This window comes from Camelus dromedarius, chromosome 25, assembly GCF_036321535.1.
Source record: "Camelus dromedarius isolate mCamDro1 chromosome 25, mCamDro1.pat, whole genome shotgun sequence".
In the NCBI taxonomy this organism is placed as follows: Eukaryota; Metazoa; Chordata; class Mammalia; order Artiodactyla; family Camelidae; genus Camelus; species Camelus dromedarius.
This window is the reverse complement of record NC_087460.1, coordinates 7,843,673-7,868,557: the sequence shown is the minus strand read 5'-3', so window position 1 is coordinate 7,868,557 and position 24,885 is coordinate 7,843,673. Positions and strand designations below refer to the sequence as shown.

At 40.4% G+C, this 24,885-nt stretch overlaps 1 protein-coding gene and 1 non-coding gene across 2 annotated transcripts in view; one reads left to right on the top strand and one right to left on the bottom strand.

Moving 5' to 3' along the window:
* Positions 1-390: 390 nt before the first annotated feature.
* APOLD1 (apolipoprotein L domain containing 1) overlaps positions 391-24,885 on the bottom strand; it is a 39,593-nt gene continuing 15,098 nt past the window's right edge. The window contains exon 2 of the mRNA XM_010986238.3: positions 391-4,042. Coding sequence (XP_010984540.2) covers positions 3,320-4,042 — 723 coding nt within the window. The 3' untranslated portion in view covers positions 391-3,319. The remainder of the gene's footprint in view (positions 4,043-24,885) is intronic.
* On the top strand, positions 21,708-21,898 carry LOC116150404 (U2 spliceosomal RNA). The gene has a single exon (XR_004134167.1). It is a non-coding gene; the product is annotated as a U2 spliceosomal RNA (small nuclear RNA).

Sequence of the window (24,885 nt, the reverse complement as noted above, 5' to 3'; positions counted from 1 at the left end):
CCATTTATCTCTGCACAATGCCTTTATCTCAATGTCTCAATTCCATCTACTTTCTTTTCACACCAAGGCATTGAGTGAGAACTATATCAAGTTGACAAATTGTTTGACGTATCTGATCTGGAGTGGCTCCTACACCACTCTTCTCTCTCTTTTTCTCTCCCGGTAAATACTTTTGACTTTGACATTTACCACATTGGAAATGACAGGTGCCTGAGCACAAATGCATCGAAGAGATTAGAATCAGAATGTTTGCTAAGGATTATTTTTTTTAAGAGTAGAATCTAGTTTCATTGAATCCCTGACATGCAGAACCAAATGAATCTCCTTTACTGTGAAAGGAAACAATCCAAATGATTGAAAACCCCAGAAGCCGACAGAAGCACTTAAACCTTTAGTATAAACATATTTATTTTTCAAACTCAGATATTTTTCTGAAGTACACTTGTCATCTAAATACTCCTTTCTCTTCTTCCCTTTACAACATAACATTTCAATCTCTTTGTTTATAGAATGAAGGCCTGAAGGAAAAGCCTTGTTCACATTCCCACAAAAGAAGTAAATAAAATACTTGCCTCTAGGATCCATTTAACTGAACTTGACTTAAATCTGGGGAGAGGCATCCATCTTTTTAACAGACACATAAGAAGATGGATGATCTGTCATTATTAACGAATTCCTATTAATATAGCTAAGCAATTCACTAAATTATTCAATTGCATTTACTGAGCTCCCATAATGTGCAAAGTACTGTTCCAAAGTAGACATCCTTCTTTAGATGTAAAGTGGGTCACTGAAATTATAGCTTCAGCAGTGTAAGATTTTGATACACTCAAAATACCCTACTGATAGGAAATGTTTACTGCTGCTGCTTCCAAAAGTGCCCGGTTTATTTCTAGGGCACAGCTCAGGCATTGGAAATTAATTCACACTTAAGCACTAATAAAAGATGGAGTTAGGGAGTGACTGTACCTTTTTACCATTATATAAACAACCATGTGAAGTACATTCTGGCGATCTAAAACACTAGCACGTGTGCAAGGTAATCTAGGAAATGATACCATTTAAAAAAAAAAAGTACCAACTTTAAAATAAATCAGGATACAGATCAATTGCAGTTTATAGGAAAAAAAAATACAGAAACACCAATCCATCTCCCCAGCACTGAAATTCCACTTCCTCAGACACACTGCCATCATTGGGAAGCATGGGGGTCAACTGAGTAAATTTAAAGCATATTAAATAATTAAATAATAAAGCCAAGTTTTTGTGTGTATGGTCCCAAAGACTTTTCAACATATTTTTCAACAGTACAGTTGTAGGAATGGAAATTGAAGAAATTGGAAGTATTTTCTTAGAGACAGCTTACAGATTTCTTATAGCTCCCAGAGTGAAAATATAAGACATCACCACCATAACAAAAGCTAGTTTGTCTATTGTCCATAAGACCCAATTTCACCAGACATCAGGCTTCCAAAATCTAAGTACTTCCTTCATATGCCTCTAATTGGGTCCCCCTCCCCCAAACTAAATAGGGAAGGCTTTTCAGATCAAGTGATACCTGCTGGCAAAGTACCTTCAGGATAAATATGCTTGTATCATTTCAATATTCACTAAGTCACACCTCCATTTATAAGCTTAAATTCAGCTCCTGGTCTCTCTATCCAGAACTTCCCACATTTACTTAAAAGGATCATTGAAAACACTGTGGGGAAAAAAAAACTCCCCTCTGAAGGAGAGAGTCTTGTTGAAGGAAAGCAATGCTGTTTTCAGCTAAGGCCCCATCTTAGAAAGGCAAACTCAACTTCATCTCCCGACAAGAACCTCAGTAGTCCCCCGTTCAGAAACTTGCTATTCCCTACTTTTTTTCCCCCTAATGTTGTGGTTAAATAAAATTAAACGCAAATAATAAAAAGAAATTAAATAAAGTTAAAATAAATTAAGAAGAAAAAAAAAAAAACACGGTCTGGAGGTTTTTAGAGAAGATAATATAAAGGTCAGATTCCATTAAGTTCACATTCCTTTCTGTACCGGTGTCTACAACGAGTGGCTAACACTGCCCTCTAAAGGGTTGATTGTGTTACAGCCCTTAGTTCGCCTGGGGGGAAATTGCACCAGGATGCACTGACAAAGCCGGCTCCCACGCACATTCTTTTACTTCTGGGACACAGTCTGTCCCTGACCTTCTGTGAGTGACTCTGAAGACCGTGGAGCCCCTAAAGAGGCTACAGACTTCGTGAAAGCTCATTAGGGGCTCAGAAACTAACACCTATTGCAGTGGTTTTCAAATCTTAGCAGACATCAAATCACCCTGAGGGCTGTTTAAACACAGGTTGCCAGTCCCCACCTCCAGAGTTTCTGACTCCTCAAGTCTAGAGTTGAGTCTAAGAATCTGACTTTCTAACAAGTTTCCAGGTAATGTTAATGTTGCCAGCCCAGGGGCCACACTTGGTGATCCAGACTTGGTGCTTGGCACTTTATCTCACTTAATAACTCCCAACAGGGTGAGGTTTTAGCATCCATCTTACAGATCAGGAAGCCAAGTCTCAGGGAGAATAAACCCAGGACTAACTTAAAAGCCATTGCTGCCTCTCTGCACTATGATGTAAGTAAATGAAGCAGTCGCTTCCTCTTCCTTGGCCTCAGTTTCTTCCCACAAGGGGACAGGACTTAAATGACCGTTTAGTTCATCTCCCCTCTCAGAGTACCTGGAGGTCTGGAGTACGAAGCCATCCAGGAAGGTCCACTCCATCCCCAGGCTGGATCTGTGAGTGGGCACCCTGAGAGGAGAGGGGACAGGTGTCACGGGGAGGGTGCCCCTGCTGCATCCTGAACCCTCCTACACAGTTCAGAGAGGGTCTGATTTGCTCTAGACTCTGGAGTTCTCTGTACTCAGAAACTCTGGCAGAGAGGGTTTAAAGCTAGTGTCTCCTCTTACAGGCATTTTGATGACTTCAGAGGGTGGCCATGTCTGTACCCTCTCCAGCCTGGGCTCAAACCACTGGGGTGGTGGCAGGGGCAGGGACGCCACAACAATTTTTTTTTCAGGTCACATATTCCACCAAGATCAGGCAAGTAAAAAGTCCCCAGCGCTCAGCCCCAGGCAGGATGTTGCAGTGATGGGAAAGGACATGGAAGGACATGCCCCCACCAACCTCCCCCCCCCCCTTCAAGAACAGTTTTTCCCGTCCTTTGCGTTCAGGTCCTAACCCAACTTGGTGTTTTTGTGATGGAGTTACAAATCTGGAGCATCCCAGAGGGGTTGGTTTCTGGCCTCGGTCTTTAGGGAGAAAAGATGTTCTCAGAAAAACAGCCCCGCGGGCTAGTCAGCTGAGATCTTGAGGTCGTGGCCACGGCTGCTCTTCGTGCAGAGCTGGACTCTGGACTCCAGCTGCTCACTGAGCTCGTCCAGGGCCCCGGTGCAGGACTCCAGGCTCTCGGCCAGTTTCTGAATCTTGGCCTTCAGCACAGCCTGGCTAACTTTGGTGGCCCCCTCAGCCCGCCTGGGGATGAGGAAGCCGCGGGAACCGAAGAAGACGATGAAGTAGACAGAGTTGTACAGCGCAATGGAGGCGTTCCTCCCGCACTGCAGCAGCTGGCGGTCCCCGCGGCCCTGCCCGCGGCAGAAGAAGTCGAGGCAGCTCAGGATCTCCCGCATCTGGTCCTGGCAGGTGGCCGTGATCTCCTGCACCCGTCGCAGCTCCCGGGAGTTGCAGAAGATCAGGGAGAGATCAGACGTGATGGTGATGGCCCCTCCGGCGGTGGCCACCCCCAGCCCCACGGCCGACGCCAGCAGCGAGACCCCCAGGGTGACCGGGCTGAGCGAGAGTCCCACGATGGCGGCCACAGCGCCCGCCGCGCTCAGGGAGCTGCCGGCCACGTTGGCCACCAGGGAGCGCCGGCGGAGACGCTCCAGGCGCCGGGCCACCTCGCGCAGGCGCAGCAGCTGCCCATGCAGCCGGCCGCGGCGGTCCAGCAGCAACCCCTGGAAGCGGCGCAGCGCGTCCGCGCCCTGCAGCTCCCGGGCCGCCGACCCCTCCATGGCCTGCGGGGACACGACACGCGGTTAGCCCGGAGTCAAAACACAACAGCTACTGCCACGCAAGGGGAAACGGGTCATTTTCCAGTGAGTCATGTGTCAAGTTCTCAAAGACCCGTTCTGTAATCTGGGACAAGTCCCCCAAGTTCCCAGGACCTTAAATGTGCATAGGGCAATAGGAGTAATGCTGTTGTCCGCTTTTCTCCCAGGGAACGCCAAGGATGGACTGGCTTTCTTATCTTTTAAATAAGGGCGGGGTGGTATTAGAAGTCTACTTCAATACCGAGGCCCCTGCTCTGTTAGAAAGGTAGTACTTTGCAAGTGGTCGGTTGTACCTGTTTATACAGACCTTCCCCTATGTGAAGATTTGGATCCTAAGAGCCTTGCAGTAACAGTTTTTGTTTTTTTGTTTTTGTTTTTGTTTTTGTTTTTGTCTCTGATGAATGAAAAACATTCAGTCACCCAAAACTCAAAAGTCAAACTGTCATTAGTAAGAAACATCTTTCTACGTTAGATGCTCACCTGAAGCAGCTCTTCTGCCTGTTTCTCTTCCCTGCTCTTATCTTAGAATCAAGCCTATGATGTGGTTTTCCTCATTTCTTCTAACTAGAGCTCATAATGTGTTCAGAAATCTCACTCTCTGATGACTGCTAATTAAAATGAATTATATTCAGTTAATACCATCATGTCCCTTTATCAGGAAAGCATCTTTTAAAAATGAGTCATGGTTGAATAAAGTTTAAGAAGTGGCCAAAATTTCTGTTTAACAACTCACTGAGGGCTACCTGTACCAAGTTGAATTGAAGCCAGTTGAAGATGACTAACAGAGAGAACTGTACATCCTGATAAAAATACATCCTTCCTAGTTGCCAGAAATCCCCCCCTTCATAGTCACCTTACTTTTCATTGTCAGTAACTTCTTGAAAGTGGCAAAGAAGCCATAGAAATAGGACATTTCACTACTGAGAGATATCAGGGCAGACATCATTATTCTCATCTGGAAGATGAGGAAATTGAAACATACACATGTTCTAGAGGCAGCTACTTTTTCATAGAGCCTAGTCTAGAATCTTGGTCTCCTGACTCCTAGGTCTTAATTTTATTTGCATGCCTCCATAATTCCACCCACCACTGACAATTTTCCAGATAAAGACACCTTTCAGCAAAATGAGACAAAGTCACTCAAAATATATAATAGACCAAGGATATAACCCCTGTATTACAAATCCAATGGCTATTTCTCAGATAGTCTCCCTCTGGCCTCCCCACTTACCATTCACTTCTGGCTATCTCCAGGAAAGAAAAAATCTGAGGCTGTTTCTGTATGAGCAGACTTTATAGTAACAGAGAGCCAATGACCGCCCTGGGAAAGCCTGGTCTCATTCTGAGAATTTGCCGTTTCCTGTACTGGCCCCTGCTGCCTTCATCCAGAAGGATATGACATGGTGGAAAATGACCCGCCAGCCTCGCAGCACATCCCGTATTTAGGAAATGAACATTGTGTGCTCGCTTTCCCCCAAACGCAGGAAAAGAACCACAGGCTCTTCCCCAACTTGAAACAAGTGTTGTCATTGTCCCAGGGGGCATACCCTGCCTTTCCTCTCCTGAGAATAGCTGATGACGTTATCTGGGAGGACATCAAATGCACCCAGGCCGACGAATTAGAGTTTCTGGAGAGGCCACCGTTACAAAATCATTTTTTAAAAAGAAAAAGGAGGGAGGGGACCCTCTTATGTCTGAGAAAGCCCACTCCTGATCTACCCCTGCATTTTAAAAAGCCCTGTGAATCTGCGAGTGGTTGAAACACGTGATTCATTCAGCTTGCAGCCTGAAGAATGCGAGGCCACACCCACAGGAAGTGCTGCGTGCAGCTTGTGGCATCTCCAGCTGCGGGGAAGATATTGGAGGTCTCAGAAAGGGCACGCATTTTGAGCCAAATGCGTCAGAAAAACCAGTGGGGTCAGGCTGCACAAGGAGCTAATTATAAACTTTCAGTGGCAGCGGGGATTCGGCTTCCTGGGTTTTCATCTGAAGCAGCGGCTGTAGCCCAGGCAATAGTTACTTGAGCGCATTCTGTCCCACGTTAGTGAAGCATGGGCTGAAGGGCAATTTTCTGGATCATTCAGGGGAGGAAAATCAAAGGAAAAGCTTCCGTGGGTGCTTTCTTGGGGCATTCAGATTGGTGGCAACAGTTCAGCCTGGAAGCCTCCTCCTACAGGGTCCCAGATACATCATCCTTCTTCCAAGACTCTCACCTTCGAATCAGGAAGGCTGGAGCGGTTTTTCACGTCGGTAATTATTGCCTCAACTCTCTGATGCAGCTGAAAAGCCTCAACAGCTGTATCAATTAAACCCTCCACCTCTATAACTAGGCTTTGTACTGAGCAACACAATGCCATTTTCTGCTACTCAAAATCATGGTCCTTTTGAACTTAATTTTGAATTTGTTCCTTTTCCAAATATCCTGGTTACATCTCCTCAGAATATAAACATAACCCTTAGTCAGATGCCTTCAGTATCTACCTGTAGGAAAGTGGTTTCCTTTGACCCCATAGACATAATCATTCCAAAGGGGATGTAAGGTCAGGCAAATTGGGGCAGCATGGGGAGTGAGACAATGTACCCTGATTCTTTGGTTCTTATATGCTCCTCCAACTTCCCTGGACATTTTCTTATGTGTTTTCGGTTTAGATGAACACGAGTAAACCTTTATGTCATGAATGGTGCATTTTGCTGCGATGCAGAGAGACTCATCTCCAGAGCATCAGTAATCATGCTACAGAACTAGGAGATGAAGAGGAGAAGGTGCAGGAGAATGCACAGCGTGTGTACTGACCTCAGCCCACATCCTGGAATTTGTTTTTCTCTGTGTGGTAGACTCATTTTCTTCAGATTTGTGTTTTCATGAGGGAAAAAGAATCCAATCATTTGATAGTTTGGGCTTGTTGAAGTTTTACTGCCTGTAAAAACCTGGTACTTCACATCATTTATAAGATTGACATGACCATCAACAGATGAATAGATAAAGAGGATATGGTATATATATACAATGGAACACCACTCAGTCATAAAAAAAGAATGAAATAATGTCATTTGCAGCAACATGAATGGAACTAGAGATTATCATACTAAGTGAAGTAAGTCAGAGAAAGACAAATATTATACAATATAACATATGTGGAATCTAAAAAATAATACAAATGAACTTGTTTACCAAACAGAAACAGACTCACAGACATAGAAAACAAACTTATGATTACCAAAGGGGAAAGAGGGTGGGAGAGGAATAAATTAAAAGTTTGGGATTAGCAGATTCAAATTACTATATAAAAATAGATAAACAACAAGGCCCTACTGTATAGCACAGGAAACTATATTCAATATATTGTAATGACCTATAATAGAAAAGAATCGGAACAAACTATGTGTATGTAACTGAATCACTATGCTGTACACCTGAAACTAACACAATGTTGTAAATCAACTATACTTCAATTTGTAAAAAATAGAGTTAAAAGGAAAAAAAAGGAACAGACACTTGAATGTAACATTTTTGATTCAGTGTTTATTTACTTTTATACATTTAAGCACAGTAAGAAATTTGAGGTCTAATTGGAGGTATTTTGATCCAAAGTGTTTCATAGGCAGTTCTCCCCAAAATCTGTGGACTGCATCCTCAGACTTCTTTTCTGAATTGTTTTTTGGGGGACTTGTAGCACATCACCTCAGAGAGGCTATATTAAAAATGTTGGTTGACCCTCAGGCTATCCTTCAGATCTGTTAAACCCATGATGCAACTAAACCACAGTGCTAACTTGAATTCGGAGTCCTGGAACCATAGGGAAATACAGTGCAGGAAAGAGAAGAAGAAGAAAGCTTTTTAAGTATAGGAATCTCTAGACTTCAGCCCTGGAGAGCCTAGGTCAGGAGGTGTGGAGTGCGGTCTGGAAAAACATAGGTTGACTCTGACCTGCAGAAAGGGCTGTGAACCACTGCTGTAGAAGCTGGGAATTTTCTGACCACTGGTTACAGGGCAACAGAAACAGTCCATCTAGTAGATAGCAGTTTGTACGTTAGGTGTCTATATAATGAGATTATGAACAACCCATTAGCTTAGTTAAAATGATCACATTTTAAAGATAAAGTGATAATTATGCTTAGGGTCTCCCAGAGGTCTAGAGAAGACAGGGTCACCTCCATTTTTTGAGGGTCTCAGTGAATTTTTAAAAATGAAGAAATTCTAAAAGAAGATATAAATAATTGTGGTTTATTTCTTTTAATGAGAGTGTAATATGTCTTACATTGTCAATAACTCTTATTCACAAGATAACCACTGGATTTATAAAAGAGTGCACTACATTGACAATGTGACACAAGTTTAAAGTGATGTGATGATGACTTTTTCTTTTTAATCCTTAGCAGTTTTTCCTCGGCGACTGTACATAGACCCCCTTTCGGAGACAACATCGAAAGTATAAAACTGAGACAATTTGTGAACGTGAGGTTTAGGCCAAAGGTCTTTCAGACTTTCCTTTGTACTAGGTCCCAATATATACAGTCATCCAAATAAACAAAAGTAAGTTAAAATAATAACATACCCACCTGGGACGCTTTACCATATTTTTTGGTAAATTTCATAAGCATAGCAGATAGTTAAGTTCTCAAAATTGCTTGTTGAATTAAAGAAAAGTGTTTTGTTCTCTTGGAGAAATGTCATTATTTTTATAATAATTTGTTGAGAATTTAGCATGGAATTACAAGCTGGTAGGTAACTGAGAGCCCTTATTCTGTGAGGACTTTCAGGCTATCCATGTTGCCTGATGTTCAGCTTTTACTGTCATAAACTCATGGAACTTGCACAGGAAAGGAAAGACCCAGCAAACACTGAATTCCAGCCATTTTCATTTCTCCAAATTGGCCTCTGATCTTCGTTAATGTACACCCACATCCTTAACCACTAGTGTTTAAACACTGGTCTGTGTTCTTTTTTCCACTTAACGGTCCTGCAGATACACACTTCTCTATGTTGACATAGTCCTCACCTCTGTCTTTTTTAATAGCTATGTAATAATCCCATTGTTTGCTTAGTCATTTCCCTATTAGACACTTGGATTGCTTCCAGTTTTTTTTTCTTCCCCTATTTTAACTGGAGTTGCCAAGAACATCTGTGTAAATTTTCCCCCTTTGGATTATTTCTTTGGGGAGCATTCACAAACAGGAAAACACCAAGTGAAGGAGAATGAACATGGTCATAGTTTTTGCTACATGTTATACTGCTTTCCAGAAGAACCAGTTTATGCCATCAGCTTTGTAAGGATCCCTGCTGCAGGCTATGAGGCAACTCAAAGTTTCCTTATATTCAGGGTTAATTTATTGGGTTTCTGTCAGCTCCACGATCATGGATCGAATAACTACTGTATGCCAGCCATCATGATGGATTCTGAGGATAAAAAAGCTGAGTAAGACACCATATCTGCCCTCCAGGATGGAGGCAGTCCACTGGAGAGAAACGCACAGAACAAATCATTTCAACTCTGTGTGGGAAGTACTGGAAGTGTGTGCACCAAGGGAGCCCAGGAAAAGTGCATGCCTACGAAGCCCTGGGGGTGACTTTCTGGAAGCACTGACATTGAGCTGAGCCTTGAGAGCCGAACAGAAGTGATTATCCAGACAAAAGTTAGGAGGGAGAGGAGGGCAGGCTAAGGGAACAGAGTGGACAAAGACATGGTGCGGTGTTCCAGGTGCCATCCAGGTGTGACGCTGAAGGGGTACATAGGAGGTAAATCGGGATGGCTCTCAGATGCCGTGCGGGGGAGGATGAACCATCAGAGGCTTTTAATCTGTGGTCTTGCAAGGTTAGATCTGACATCACTGACAGCTGTGTGAAGGGTGAGTTTCAGAGGCACCCAGCTAAAAGCCAGGAGATGCGTTAGAAGGCTTTGAAGTAGGTGAACGAGATTATCATGGGTTTGGACAGCACTGGTAGAAGAATGGAGTGGATGAAGTAAAATATATATTTTGGAAGCAAAACTGACAAATCATTCTCAAAGCTTCAGCTCAGACATGGTACCCATCACATCCTCTTACACTCTAGGGGTCAGTCAAGTCATGTGCAACATCACTGAGCTGGAGAAGTGTACTCCTTTAGGGGGAGGCAAGAGGGAGAAATGCAAACCATCGGACCATCTACCACAGTGTTTTCCTTGTAAAGGAGATATCTCAGGATGAACTGTGACACCACCAATGATCTCATATAGTCTTTTCCTCCATCAGTTATTTCTTTGAACTTGCAGTCTCCATATGGATAGAGAAAATCTCACTCTGGCTAGTAAAAACAAACGACTGCTGAGAATCTAAGGGAACATGCTTGAGAGTAGGGCAGGACCAAGGAGCTCTGGAGAACCAGAGCTGGAAGTTCAGCAGCTGTTTTGTGGCTGGAATGGTCTGTCTGGGTGCCATTGACCAACCGCTGTTCTTCTCACTGCATCAGCTTAAGAACCAAAGTCCTAGGAGTGATCACTGGATTGTCTGAGCTTAAGTCAGATGCTCATCCCCTGGCTTTACTGGGTAGATAAAAGAAGGGTCAATCACCTTCAGCTTTCAAATAGAAGATGGTAACTGAACTTCACCCTCCTGCCAACACTACATATGGTCAGACAGAAGAAATTTCACACTAGGAAATGAGGATAGGGTTGGTGTATTAGGGAGGGGGAAACTGACGCTTGGGGGAATAAAAAAAGAAAGGAAGAAAGAAATCCACAAAATTTTAAATCTAATTTGACCCACCTGGGGTTTATTATACTGCATGGTGTGAGTTAAGCTATTTTATTTTTTTTAATGGAGGTACTGGGGATCGAACCCAGGACCTCATTCATGCTAAGCATGTGCTCTACCACAGAGCTATACCCAACCCCTCTGAAGCTAATTCTTGTCCAGACTGATCACTTTATAAAACAGTAACATGCTTTTCTATAGATTTGTTATTGCTGTCTTTGTCTTACACTGATTTGTTACTGTTGTTTACAGCTACTTCTGGAAACTCTGTTTTACTTATCAATTACCTGTTTTTAATTCAATATAATATAATCTTGAAAATCGCTGTTTCATCATAGGATTCTTATGTTTAAAGGAAGAATCTGTCTTAATTGCCTTTTTCCAGAAAAAAAAAAAACTGTAATCTTGTTTTCTTATTCTTCTGGACAGATCTGACACCGGGAGCTCTCAAATTGCCCCCGTCTCCCTAACGTGATCAACTAAAGCCAGTTTAAGTTTGTTGCACTTCCTCCTCCACAGGTGTGCACACCTGCACAGCACACCTGGGATCGTGTGGGTGAAACATACATTACCTCATTTATAGAGAAGCGTTTGCCCCATGGGCCCTATTACAGCATAACTTCTTTACCACATGCCTTTTCCTCTGGTGCCAGAAGGACTGCAGCTGAGTCCACATCCCTCCGGTAGCCATAAAGATTCTCTTATCTCCCAGGACACCGCGAAACTATTGCCTTTGTGTCTTCCTTTCCCAGGCTCAGTCATTATCTCTCAAGTTCTCAGACATATACAGCAATCATTGCCTCCTGATTATAACACCTGCTGGTTCTGTAGGTACAGAGGCATAATAAATCTTAAGAGTTCCTTCAGCTCTCAGATACTTGAATAGTTTCATTTTCAGCATGTCTCTTGTAGATCAGAGAATGTTAGATATTGTTTTTTAACTTTGCTTAATTCCTATTTTTCATAAAAGAATTTAGTCATTTCACATTAAACATTATAGTGAAGCAAGGGTGGATCGTATCTTCCAACACCCTGAAAATGGATTGTTCTTGTTCTAGTTACTTGCTTTATTAAAAAAAAAAAAAAAGTTCCTTCAGTGGCCTTTCAAATCATTTGCTTTTGAATTAGATGAGAAAATAACTTTTTGTAATCCACTTTTTCCCCTACGAATTTATTACTATAAAAATTATTTCTGCTTTTACTTTCTATGCTAAAAAAAGTTTAAACCACCTTTGAAAAAGAGGGGAAGCATATCTTATAAGATAGACCTCTCTGTATACAGTGAAAATATGGGGCTTGAATCCTGAGTCTGCGGTTCCTGTGTGACTTTAGGGAAATCACTTAACTTCTCTGAACCTCAATTGCCATTACAGAGTTTTCTTGATTAAATTATAAATGAATGTGGAATCCTTTTGAGACCTAGAAATTTGGGTACAAATGTAAGTTACTGGTACCAAACCAGTGACTATTTGTAATTTCTGATGTCCTGTAGGCTTTTAAATAGTTCATTTGTACTTTATTATGCTGATAGTATATTATTCAGTTTACCAGCTGATTTTGTTTTTCATCATTGTGTTACTATTGCCTGTCTGTGGCTCTCTCTGAAATACCTTTTTTTTTTCCCAGCTATGGGGCAGTTCAAAAGTGATTTTTAGCTGATCAATTTTTTAACATTCTTGCCCCTTTTGTAACTGTAGTAGATAACTTGGGAACATACGCCTCACTCTTGATGTAAAAGTAGTTTTTTATCTCCATCCAGAGGATTCCAGGATCTGTGTCCGTATCGTGTTACATGACCCTGCTTTACTGACTGTAGCCTATTGGGCCAGAGGTGGATATCTGAATGAAACTTGGCCAGTCTTTCTCCTAGGATTTTGAAATTTGGACCTAGACAGAGTTAAGTTAGTCTTTTCAGTGGCTGGAACTGAAATATGGAACTCAAGATCTGTGTAGAAGCTACATTTTTCCCGTTATATGCCCAAAGAGCAGAGAAAGTTTGCTGAGAAAAATAAAGAGACAAGGACCTGAGAAGCAAACAGAAAGTCTTCATTTTTATTTCTTGCCATCTTTCTGTTCCTTGAGCCATCCCACATCCTTATTTTTTTTTAACTCCCCTTTTATTCTTTGAAGGATCTTGCTTTCTGATCTTTGCAACAGAGAACACTAACCAACACGACAGCATATAAGATTTACTCTTTTACTTTAACATGAAAAAAATAGATTTTTGGAGGTGTTTATGCAATGCCCTTAAGTGAATTAACTGTTTAATAACCATTTAAAGGCTTCTCCTACCATCTTCATCTTAGGCATAACAGTGCTTTCTTTTCATGGAAAATATAGCTTATCTTTATTTTTCTAATCACAGAAGTAATATTTCTTGTCATAGATTCGTATAATATAAAAATGTAGGAGTTAGAAAGTTTTCCCTCTCCAGCTGTTTTCATCCCTTATAAGTAATATTAAAGTTCATAGGTTGGAGGGGGAGGGTATAGCTCAGAGGTAGAGTGTGTGCTTGGCATGCACGAGGTCCCAGGTTCAATCCCCAGTACCTCCATTAAAAACATGAATAAACCTAATTACCCCTACCCTGAAAAAAAACAAAAACAAAAAAATGAATTTTAAAAAAATGTGCAAAATCAGTGACAGCTCAAAAACAAAAGTTTATAGTTTGCTATGTGTTCTTCCATAATGTTTACAATATAAATATGTGGTTGTGATTTTCTTTTACAAAAATAGCATATTGTATATATGGCTATACTGCTTTTTTTGCACTTAAAAAATATAACACAAATGTTGTGCTAATCATTCAATATCCCCGTAGATTATTTTTGGCCCTTTTCCTCTGCCTGCTCTGTACCCCAGCAGGTTGACTCCTATGTACCTCCTCACTCAGGCGCCCTTACCAGATGCTTCTGAATGGGTCCAGCCAGTGGGAGATACCCACGGGAGATCAGAGCAGGAGGAATGAAGTCACAGTATTCCTTCCCTGCTTTCCCTCACTTCAGCTCTGTCTTTTGCAGTACAGTCAGCCCTCCACATCTGCAGGTTCCACATCCCCATGGATACAGAGGGCCAACTATATGGGGTCAAGCATCCACAGATTTTGATATCCATAGGGGGTCCTGAAACCAGTCTCCCATGGATACCAAGGGATGACTACAGCTGAATCTCTCATTGGCTATAGTTTCACTGGTTGGCCCTGCCTCTATGGTTCCAAATCTCTCTGGAGTCCCATCGTTTATGTTCTCTCCCTTGTACCTTGTACCTTAAGCCCTAGGACTGGTAATAGCTTTCCACTACTGCTAGTCTGTGGGTACGCCCAGATGGCGTAATTTGTTTAACACTGCCCAACCTCTGTAAGTAAACCCTTCCTTAAAATCTCTTCATTTGAACCATCTGGGGTCAGTTCCATTTCCTGCCAGGACCCTCTCTTCTACAGACACTTTTCCAAGGTGATACACGTAGCTGTTGCTCATCGTATGGACAAGTCATGATTTGTTTAACTATTCCTTTATTGATGGACATTTATCATATTTTCAATTGAATTGTTTAGTACAAACAATGGTGCAGTGAACATCCTCGCGTGTGAGTATGTGTATGTGTGTTTACTTTTGGTGAGTATTTCTGTAGGAGAGATTCCTAAAATTGGAATTGCTGGAACAAAAGACACACTTATTTTGAATCTGATAAATATTTTCTCTCCCTCCCAGGCAGAGGGTCAGCAACTTCTTCTCCCTGGAACATAACTTACATTTATATGAGCAACAAACAAGCTATAGCTATGATGAATGAAAAAGTAAGGCTCTGGTGGAACATGCATGTTTAGACCTTTAATCCAAAAGAAATCACGGATATTTTTTAAAGCTAAAAATAAAGTAAGTCTTTGTAAAGGAGTTTCTGAATCCAACAGCTATTCAGACAGTGTAATCCTTCAATCAGCTTTATTTCAAGGAAAGAGAACAATTTCTGACTGTTTGAATTAATCTGACCAGAAAAGGTTCCAGTAGTCCCTAAGTGTATTAGATTAAGCACATGATTAAGAATAAAACACAAAGTACATTCTGCTGGTAAGTTTCAGAGTACATTCACATAATTTGCAACTTCTATTTGGGGCTCAGATACCAAGATGTTTGCTGTCATACTCAAGGTTTAAGTTTACAAGATTTAATATCTCAAAAGCATAGATGTAAGAAGCAAAGACAGAGATGTTCACTGAGCATTGTATGTAATAAGTTAAAAAAATCTAAATTTTCACCAGTCAGAAAATGGTTAAACTCTGTTATGTCCATACTATGAAATTTTATGCTGCCATTTTAAAATGCACTTCCTTGATTATAAGTAAATTTGAGCATTTTTCATATATTCACGGTGATTTTTGTTTTGTCATTTCCCCCTCATATCCTCCTATACAGATATCTTCTCATTATCTCCTTTGCCCATATTTTTATTGGGTTGCCTTTTTTTTCTTATCCATATACAGAAGGTTTACTATGATGTAGGAACTAATTCTTGCTATGTATGCAGCAAATATTTACTTCCATTAAATTGTTTGTCTTTTAATTTTACCCATGGTGTTTTGTAGTCCTGACATCATGTAATCAAATAATCTATCAATACGGCTTTTGCCTTTCTGTGTCTTCTGATAATAATAATAGACTCATCCAGGTTCTTAATGTGAACTTAATTAATATCTGTGAATGGTATGAGGAGTGATAGTCAAAATAAATTTTGGGAAATTGTTCCTAGTAGAAATATTACCATGACTATTAGCCTCCTACACTAACCCCCAGCTTCCTTGAGTGAACATAAGCTATGGGGAAGTGTTTTACAGGAAACCTTCAGAAGAGAAAAAAAAGGAGGCCACCAGAACTGGTTAGAACCAGCTAAATCTAAGAAGGCAGAAGACTTGACCTCCAGTAGACCTTGAGCCTCATTATATGCTCACCAGAGCCTAGCCAGAGCCTAGCCAGTTTGACACATAAAATTAATCATCACATGCCTCATTCTTTAAGTCATGGTCCTTTGTGTCAGTCAGTCCAACGGGGACTGCTTCCTCCTGCTTCTCCAGAAAGCATGTATGGACCACCCCAGATTCCTTCCAACCAAAGGTTTTCCCCTGGCCTATAAGAAATACCCATCCATCCAAATGTTTGCCTCCTTCTGTCCTCCCACGTACTTTTTAACTCCACGATCCCTTTACCCTGACAGAGCAGGTGTGCTTCTGGGCCGACTCAGCTTTCAGTCAGACTTGCTATTGAACTAGAGATGATTTTTTTCAATCTCTTCTCAAAATTAATTTTTAATTATTGCTCATTTTTAGTTTAGGAAATACTATTACTTAAGTAATTATTTTCTTACCCAGATGGAAGAATTACAGAATAATGATTTGTACAACAGTGTTTTCATAAACAAAATGGATTTAAACAAAAAACAAAAAAAAGGCTGTTGGTTTACTGCTGTTTTGCCAGTTCCCAGAACTGTGCCTTGCATGTAATAGAGGCTCAGTAAGCATTTATTGAATGAATCTGTTAATGTAGTAAATTAGTCACATTTTCATTTAGATCATTCTCGCATTCTAAAATAAATTCTAATCACTCAGGATGCACTACTTTTTCAGAATACATCTACATTAAATCTACTTACTGAGTGACTGATTCTTCCCTGCTCCATTTGGGATTGGGCCTGTTCCTTTTCTTGTGCTGTCCTTGTCCTGGATGGTATCAGAGTTAAGTTGGGTTTATAAAATGAATCAGATAGATTTCCACTTCATTCTGTGCTCTGGAAAGGCTTGAATCGGATGGGACACATCTGCTCCTTGACTACTTGGGGGAACTGATTGTACAATATTTGGGCCATGTACCTTTTTTGTAGGTATTTCTTTTCTTTGTTTTTTTTTTGTTGTTGTTGTTGTTGTTGTTGTTGTTGTTTTTGTTCTTTTTTTTTCTTTTTTCAGTTTTTTATTTTTGCTAGGTATTTCTTTGACAACCAGTCCATTTCTTTTGCAGTTGTGGGTCTGGTCAGGTTTTCTGCTTCTTATGGATTCAATTTTTTTAATTTAGGTAGTCTTCAATGATTGTTTATTTTGTTAAATATATTGGTATACATTATATATTATAGTCTTCGAAATTTCCTCTTTGTGAGTATTATGTCTCTTTTTTATCCCAATGTTAATTTTATCTTTTCCTTTCTCTTGACTAAACTTCCCAAAAGTTTATCTAATTGCTTGTTCTTGTCAAGAACCTATTCTTCTTTTCTATTTTTCCTTAATTTTAGGCTTGCCATGTTTAGCTAATAAAAATATAGACTGCAAGCATGTACCCTCATTAGTTTCCCATTTTATCTTTATTATTTTTTCCTTGTACTTTCTTTGGCTTTGTTTTGTTTTGTTTTGTTTAGCTTCTTGGGTTAAAAGCCTAGGCATTTATTTTCAGTCTTTCTTGTTTTCTAAAAAGCACATTTAAAGCTACAGATTTTCTTCTTTCATCGCATTCCACGGGCTTTTGTTCAATTCTAAATAATTTGCAACTTATACTTCGACAAAATTATTTAAATGTCTCTTCTTATTTTTAATTGTTAAGTATGGGGGCAGTGGGGGAAGGGTATAGCTCAGGGGTAGAAAGAGTGCTTAGAATGCAAGAGGTCCTGGCTTCAATCCCCACTACCTCCATTATAAGTAAATTAATTTAAAAAATAAATAAATATATATGTACGTAGAGAGCTTTGGGGATGGTTCTTTTTAGCCTCAGTTTCTAATTGTATTATTTTATAATCATTGCTGGTGGCCTGAAATCTGTTGAGCACTTTTTCACTCTCAGGTACCTGCTCCCCAAAATTTTTGGTGCTGTGGTACATACAGAAAACTATATTTGTGCCTCTAATTGGGGTAAACTAAAAGGAACTTAGATACCCAGATAAGGATGCCAGTGGGAGTCGGGCCACAGTCCCCAAAAGCCTCTGGCCTATCCTTGGTCCCACTCAGTCACCCACGGTATACAGTTTGAGAAACATGCTGTTTTCATGAATGTTTTATGTGTATTTGAAAAGAATGCTCTTTCTCTTCTTGCTGATACAAGCATATATGCATGTATGTTTGCATACATGTTCAAGATTTCAGTTATCTGATTCAAATTCTCTATAGTGACTTATCTTGGTCCGTTTTCTTAGCGATCACATACTCCTCTTTTCCAGCTAGTGGTAAACACCATGCTACATTTGGTGCTCATCATTCCATGCATTTGATTATGCTTTAAGTACTACGCATGTACCCTGAATCATATATAATACTCTTTTGCCTGTTTTATACTTTGTATAAACGATATCTTACTGAATATCTCTTTTCAGCAACTTGCTTTTTTCATTCAATACATTTGCAAAAGCCATTGCTATATGAAACGTGTAGCTCAAGTTAATCGTAATCGAATCAGATTCTTTTGTAGGGGTCTCTTTGTTAATAGAATCCAGTTTAACTGCTCATTTTCCTACTGACGTATGTTTGTAATTTTTCTACTTTTATACTATGCTGCTCGGAACATTCTCATCCAAGACTTACTATGGCAGGAGTTTCTCTAAAGTATTGACCTCCAAGCGGAATCGTTGGCCCTAGATTATGTGCATTCATAACTTCTAAACATTACCAGACTGTTCTCCAAAGTGGACATACCAATATACATTCCTTCCAGGGGTACATAATAAGTCCTATGGCTCCACGTTCTCACCAACAAATGGTATCTTCACATTTATTTATTTATTTATTTGCCAACTGGCTAAAACATTGAATCACTTTGTTTTTCTTTGGGTTTTTATATTCGTAGCAAGGTTCACCATACTGTTATTTCTCATTTGGTTTTTCTTTTCTGTGAATTTTTTATTTTTTGTATTTTTTTTTCTAATGGGTTATTTGTATTTTATTGATTTTAGGAGTTCTTCATGTAATCTGGATACTAATCTTTGTGTAATATTTCATATGTTACAAGTATCTTCTTTCAGATTATAACTTCTTGTTACATTCCATTTTTATGATGTCTTTAAATAAGCAGACATTTGTATCTTTTTTTTTAATTTTAATGTTGAAATTATCAATTCTTTTCCTTTTTGGTTTGGGTTTTTGACTTCCTTTTGCCCTAAAAGGCAAGACCATAAAAAATATTTCCAATTTTTTCTTCTAAAAATTATTTTTCACATTGGGTCCTTATCTGGAATTCATTTTTGTTACATGATATGAGTTAGGAATCCTAAATATGTATAATGGGCATCATCTGCCAGCATCACTGATAGAATAGTTCATTCTTTCCCTATAGATCTCAAGTGTCAGTTTTATACAAATCATGTTTTCATAGATGGATGGGGCTGTTTCTGAGGTCTCTGTTCTGTTCCTAATTGTTCGTTTGTCCATCCATGCACTAATATCACACTGATTTAATGACTTCATATTAAAGGTGGAAGTCTGGTAGGAAAAGTTCCCCCATCTTTTTCTTCTGTTTGATTGGTCCTAAAAGACTCCTAGATTAAAAATTACTGTCTCTTAAAACTATGAAGATAACATTGCACTGATATTTTAAAACAGTGTTGCCAATGAGAAGTCTGATGTTAATCTGATGCTCCTTCCTTTGTAGGCATTCTATTTGTCTTCCCTGGAAAATTAAAACATTTTTCTCTTTATCTTTTCTATTCACAAACTCCACACTATTTGTGGAGATTTTGTAGGGACCTTTCGATCTGAGGACACAGCTTTCTCTGAATGATATATTTAAAACGTTCTGCCTTTCTTCTTTACTGTGTATTCTCTCTTTCTGGAACTCTTATTAAAGTTAGAATTCTGGACCTATCTTCCACACCTTTTGATTTTTCTTTCATACATCCCATCTCTCCCATTTAGGCTCTGCTCTGGGAGAATTTTTTAGCTCTGTCTCCCAGTTCATTAATTTGTTCTTCAACAAATTAATTTAGCATTTTAATTACTTCAACAATCAATTGAAATTCCACAATCTCTAGTTTATTCTTATTTATAATGTGTGTTAAGCTTTCACATTCCTTTGATGATACAAGTCATACTTATTTCAAAGCCCTAATCTTCTTGCGCTATTAACTCTGTTGTCTCAGATGGAAGTTTTATCATCTGTTGGATTTCTTATCTCTCTTTCACGGTGGCATTCTTTAAAGTTTGGCTGTCTCCTCTCTCCAGCAAGACATCTGAGCAAGACATTGTGTTCTTGCAAAGTTCAGAGACGTGCAGTGGCAACACACTCAGTTGTCAGATTTTATTTGAGGAGCTGTTCTTTCCCACGCAGATATACAAAACCTTTTCATTTTTACTTCCTTTTTGAACCTCAGGTGTCTGCACCGCAGCACTGCCATGAAGGTGACTTCTGTCTAGTGACAGAGCTCCCACAACAGCCAGGAAGCATTTTCCTTCCTGCACTGAGATGGCTCTGCCCACTACCTGTTCCTGTGGAATTCCTCAGACCTAAGAAAACCATCACTGGGGAGCATTTCTCCACCATATATAAATAACCAGTTTCCAGCAGCCTTGAGGACAAGGAGAGGGAGTAATTCTTGAGCCACACAAATTCAAACTTAGTCCATCTATCCCGCCCTCTTTTGCCCTTGAAGATGGTTCAAAACAACATAAAAGAGGAATTTAAAGTAGGATTGTTTGTTTATGTTACCCACCTGGGCCTCGCACTTGTGCACTGAAAACTAAACTCTCACTAATGCTCTGTGGTCCAGAGAGAGCCCAGGGCCCCACAGTTTTAAAAACAGCAAATATTTTCCCACTCCTTTAATATCTAAAAGGACAGTATATGAAAAGACTGTTTCTTTCTCCTTATAATTGAATCCTTGCCTCAGCTGTAACTGCTTATTAAGGCCTCTTCAGCTCCTGGCCCCTGTGCCCATGCCAAGGTCCTCTTACAGCCTCTGAGTGGCTTTTCCAAGGTCTTTTTCCCCAGCCACAGCTCTTAACAGCCAACTGCGCCACCATAAAAAGCTACCTGGTCCAATATAAGCCTATACAAACTGCCAAGATCAAAATGTCCTGCATATTCAAGAAAAAGAGCCCAGGGTCAAGGCCAATCCCTACCACGCTGCAAACCTTGATCACTCCGTGTGTCTCCATTTGCTCCTCTCTGCCTTTTCTCCTTATTTGTTACATGTCAGTTTTCCGGCCAATGCATCAAAAATGGGAACGTTGAAGGGGCACCCCATAAAAAGCACTGTTCCTTCTTTTATGAGTTCAAAACAAATTAAGAAATGAGATAGAGGAATAAGAGAAGAAAATCAAATGATAACTTAATTCCTGAGAAAGCTGGGTTGCGGGGCTCAGTTTACTATGGGAGTCAGGAGAGTTTCCCAACAAGCAAGCCTCAGGATGAGATCCAGCAACTCGATCTGATCCAAAGTAGACTTGCCTCGCTGTGGGTAGGAGAGTCAGCCTGCTCCTGGCGCCGACCTCACGCTGGCTGGATTTCAAAGAGGAAAGTGGATGGGAATGAGCTGAGCGTGTCCATTTTATTTCCCCCCAAATCTGCCAATTAAATCATGCCCTCTTTCAGTTCAAGGCAGAGTTAAGAAAGGGCAGAAAAAAGCAAGGTGTTAACAGTAATGCAACTCCCTTCACCTGGAACTTAAATTTTTTTTAAACTAGTAAAATATATGTATGTATTACTTAGATAATTAAATAATTTGATTTTGTTTTTTTAAACCAAATGGTAGAAGCTGCTTCCTGGTGAGACGGGGGTGCTACGGTTACAATCTGGAAGTCTAAAGATAAGATTTCGCAGGCATTATCAATTAGCATTAGGAGACGACGCCCTACTCTTTCAAAGAGTTCTCCATATGTCTTTATGAAAACACTTAAGTTCACACATTTATTAACCATGCACTTAAAAACATGATTCATATCGCTTTGCGGCCTTTGGGCTAGGATCAAGTGTAGTATCTGTTCTTATCAGTTTAATATCTGCTATGTCCTCTTTCCAAAGACAATATATTAAATGGATTTTTGGAGCAGGGAGTTGGAATAGGAGCTTGCTCTGTCCACTGCACACACTGACCTGGTACTGCCGTACCTCCAGGAGCGGTTCCTCTCCTGGGGCGGAGGGGTAGGAGGGCATGAGTCACAATTTGGAGCAAGATTTAAATACGAGTTTTCCTCAGTTACAGAGACAAATGTTTTTTGCCTTCTCAGCTGTCCTTCTATTGCCCTTGTGTTCTTTCTTTTTGTCTCCACCACGTGAGTCACTCCCCACTTCCAGGCTTGAAGGAAATGGCCACACCACAAGGTGTGAAATTAATTTCCTGAATGGTCACAGAGTGGCCAGATGATGCCGCCTGGGAGTTCAGAAGCTTTAGCTTCATGTAGGGTGAACGTTGGCCAAGGGAAAGGGAACCAGGATGAAACAGGCAGACAGATGCTTTCCTTTCTCTTCATCTTGGAATTCTCTGAGATGTAGCTTTTTTGTGCAACCCTTCCTCAGAATCCCTGAGTACTGAACAAATATCCCTAATGAGAGACCTGCTATTCAAACACTACTTTGGAGGGAGGATATAGCTTAATGGTAGAGTGCACGCTAAGCATGGACAAGATCCTGGGTTCAATCCTCAGTACCAGCATTTTAAATAAATAAACCTAATTACTACCACCAACCCCCCCAAAAAAAGGTTAAAAAAAAAAAAACGCAAAGCCTACTTTGCACCCTCCCTTCGCCTGTTCCTCACTCTCACCATCTGAAACTACTCGGGCTCTTTGGGGTCATCTTGCCCGTACTCGAAGGCCACCTGCGGAGTCCATGCATCCAGTCTCCCACAAATCCAGCACTTACCGAGTGTTTCTTAAGGAAGCAATGAGATTACATCACACATTACCTAGGAAACCCTTTTAAATATTCTTTAAGTTTTCCCTCAAAAGTTCTACAGCTTAGCACTCATCCATCTCTACATCCTCTCTTCTTCAATCTTCTAATAAAATTTTCTTCCTTATTCTGTGGTGGATGGAAAAGTTCAGTCTCCTCTCAGCACTTCAGTTCTCCTCACTGCCAATCGCCCTGCTTATTTCAACAGAGACCCTCTAGTGAGCTGAGCACACAAGGCACTCATTCTCTCTGGTGGGCAGGAAGGCAGGTATGGCCAGTACATCATTTTAATATGTGTTTCCTGTGTCACACAGGCATAAAACAAAATTCCAAGCAGGAAGGAAGTGGAGGGAAGAAGAAGCTACATCAAGGTGGCGCAAGCATGGGGTCCAGGTGGGCATGAGTTTGTAGTGATGTCTGGTGGAGGGATAGTTCCAGACCAGGAGTGTGGCCCTGGAGACAGGAGCAGACACAGCATAAAACTGGGTTCAAATGAGGCCACATCACCCGTGCAAGAGGAAGCCAGGAGATAAGAAAGGCTTTTCAGAAATACTGGGCATAGGAGTTCAGTTTAATACTCATATCTTACACTCAATATGCATTCCATAAGTTTATTGCTGGGATCAGAACTGATCCTGGTGAACTCTAATTCAAAAGGACACATGCACCCCAATGTTCACAGCAGCACTATTTACAATAGCCAAGACATGGAAACAACCCAAATGTCCATTGATAGACGACTGGATAAAGAAGTTGTGGTGTGTATATATGTATATGTGTGTGTGTGTGTGTGTGTGTGTGTGTGTATGTATATATATATATAATAGAATACAACTCAGCCACAAAAAAGAATGAAATAATGCCATTTGCAGCAACATGTGTGGACCTAGAGATTGTCATTCTGAGTGGAGTAAGCCAGAAAGAGAAAAAAAATACCATATGATATCACTTACAGGTGGACTCTGAAAAAGAGACACAAATGAACTTATTTACAAAACAGAAACAGACTCACAGATATAGAAAGCAAACTTATGGTTACCAGCAGGGGAAGGGGGTGAGAAGGGATCAAATGGGAGTTCAAGATTTGCAGATACTAAGTACTATATATAAAATAAACAACAAGTTTCTACTTTATAGCACAGAGAGGTATATTCAATATCTTGTAGCAACTTATAATGAAAAAGAATATGAAAAGGAATCTATGTCTGTACATGTATGACTGAAACATTATGCTGTATACCAGAAATTGACACAACATTGTGAACTGACTATACTTCAGTCCAAAAAAAAAAAAAAAAGAAGAAGAAGAACAAGAAGAAGAAGTGATCCTGGTGGCAATGAGACCGATTCTGAAAATGGACAAACAGATCACCTGCCTAGAGCCGAGGGTTGAGGAACCAGGAAATCAAGCAGCTCCCTACTCTTAATATTGTCCCCTCATGCTTAAGAATAATACATTTTCCTTATGTATTAGTTTTCTATTGCTGCTGTAACAAATTACTACAAACTTGGTGGCCTGAAACAACACAAACTTGGTATCTTGCAATGCTGTGACCTGGACGTCTGATGGTGAGTCTCACTGGCTGACACCAAGGTGTTGACAGGGTAAAATCTTTTTCCTTGCCTTTCTCAGCTTCCAGAGCCTGATTAATTTGATTAATTAAGACATATTGTGCTGTGTAGGGGAGGGTACAGCTCAGTGGTAGAGCACATGATTAGCATGCACGAGGTCTTGGGTTCAATCCCCAGTACCTCCATTAAAATAAATAAATAAATAAATAAATAAATAAATAAATAAATAAATAAATAAATAAATAAATAAATCTAATTACCACTCCCCTCCCCCACCCAACCCCACAAAAAAAGACATATTGTGCTTAGGAGAGAGGCCCTGGCCCTAGGAAGCAGGTCTAACACACCAGCCCTGAAGAAAACATGCATATTATCCCCAGTATGGGCTGTGTTACATCAGATTATTAAGTAGTGTTACGACACGCCCTTGGCTTTGAATTGTTCTCAGTGTTCCTCAAGTAAAGAATAATGTGTAGTCAATATTCACTCCACTCAGAACAGAACAGCACAAGTACAATGCTCTAGTTGCTAAATCTGAATGGAAGAATGTACTTCTATGAATATACTATGCAAATTGGAGAGACAGCAAGAAGTATGGGAATAGGTGTGGAGGGAGATCAGTGAACAGGGCAGCAGAGGACATATTTTGAAAAG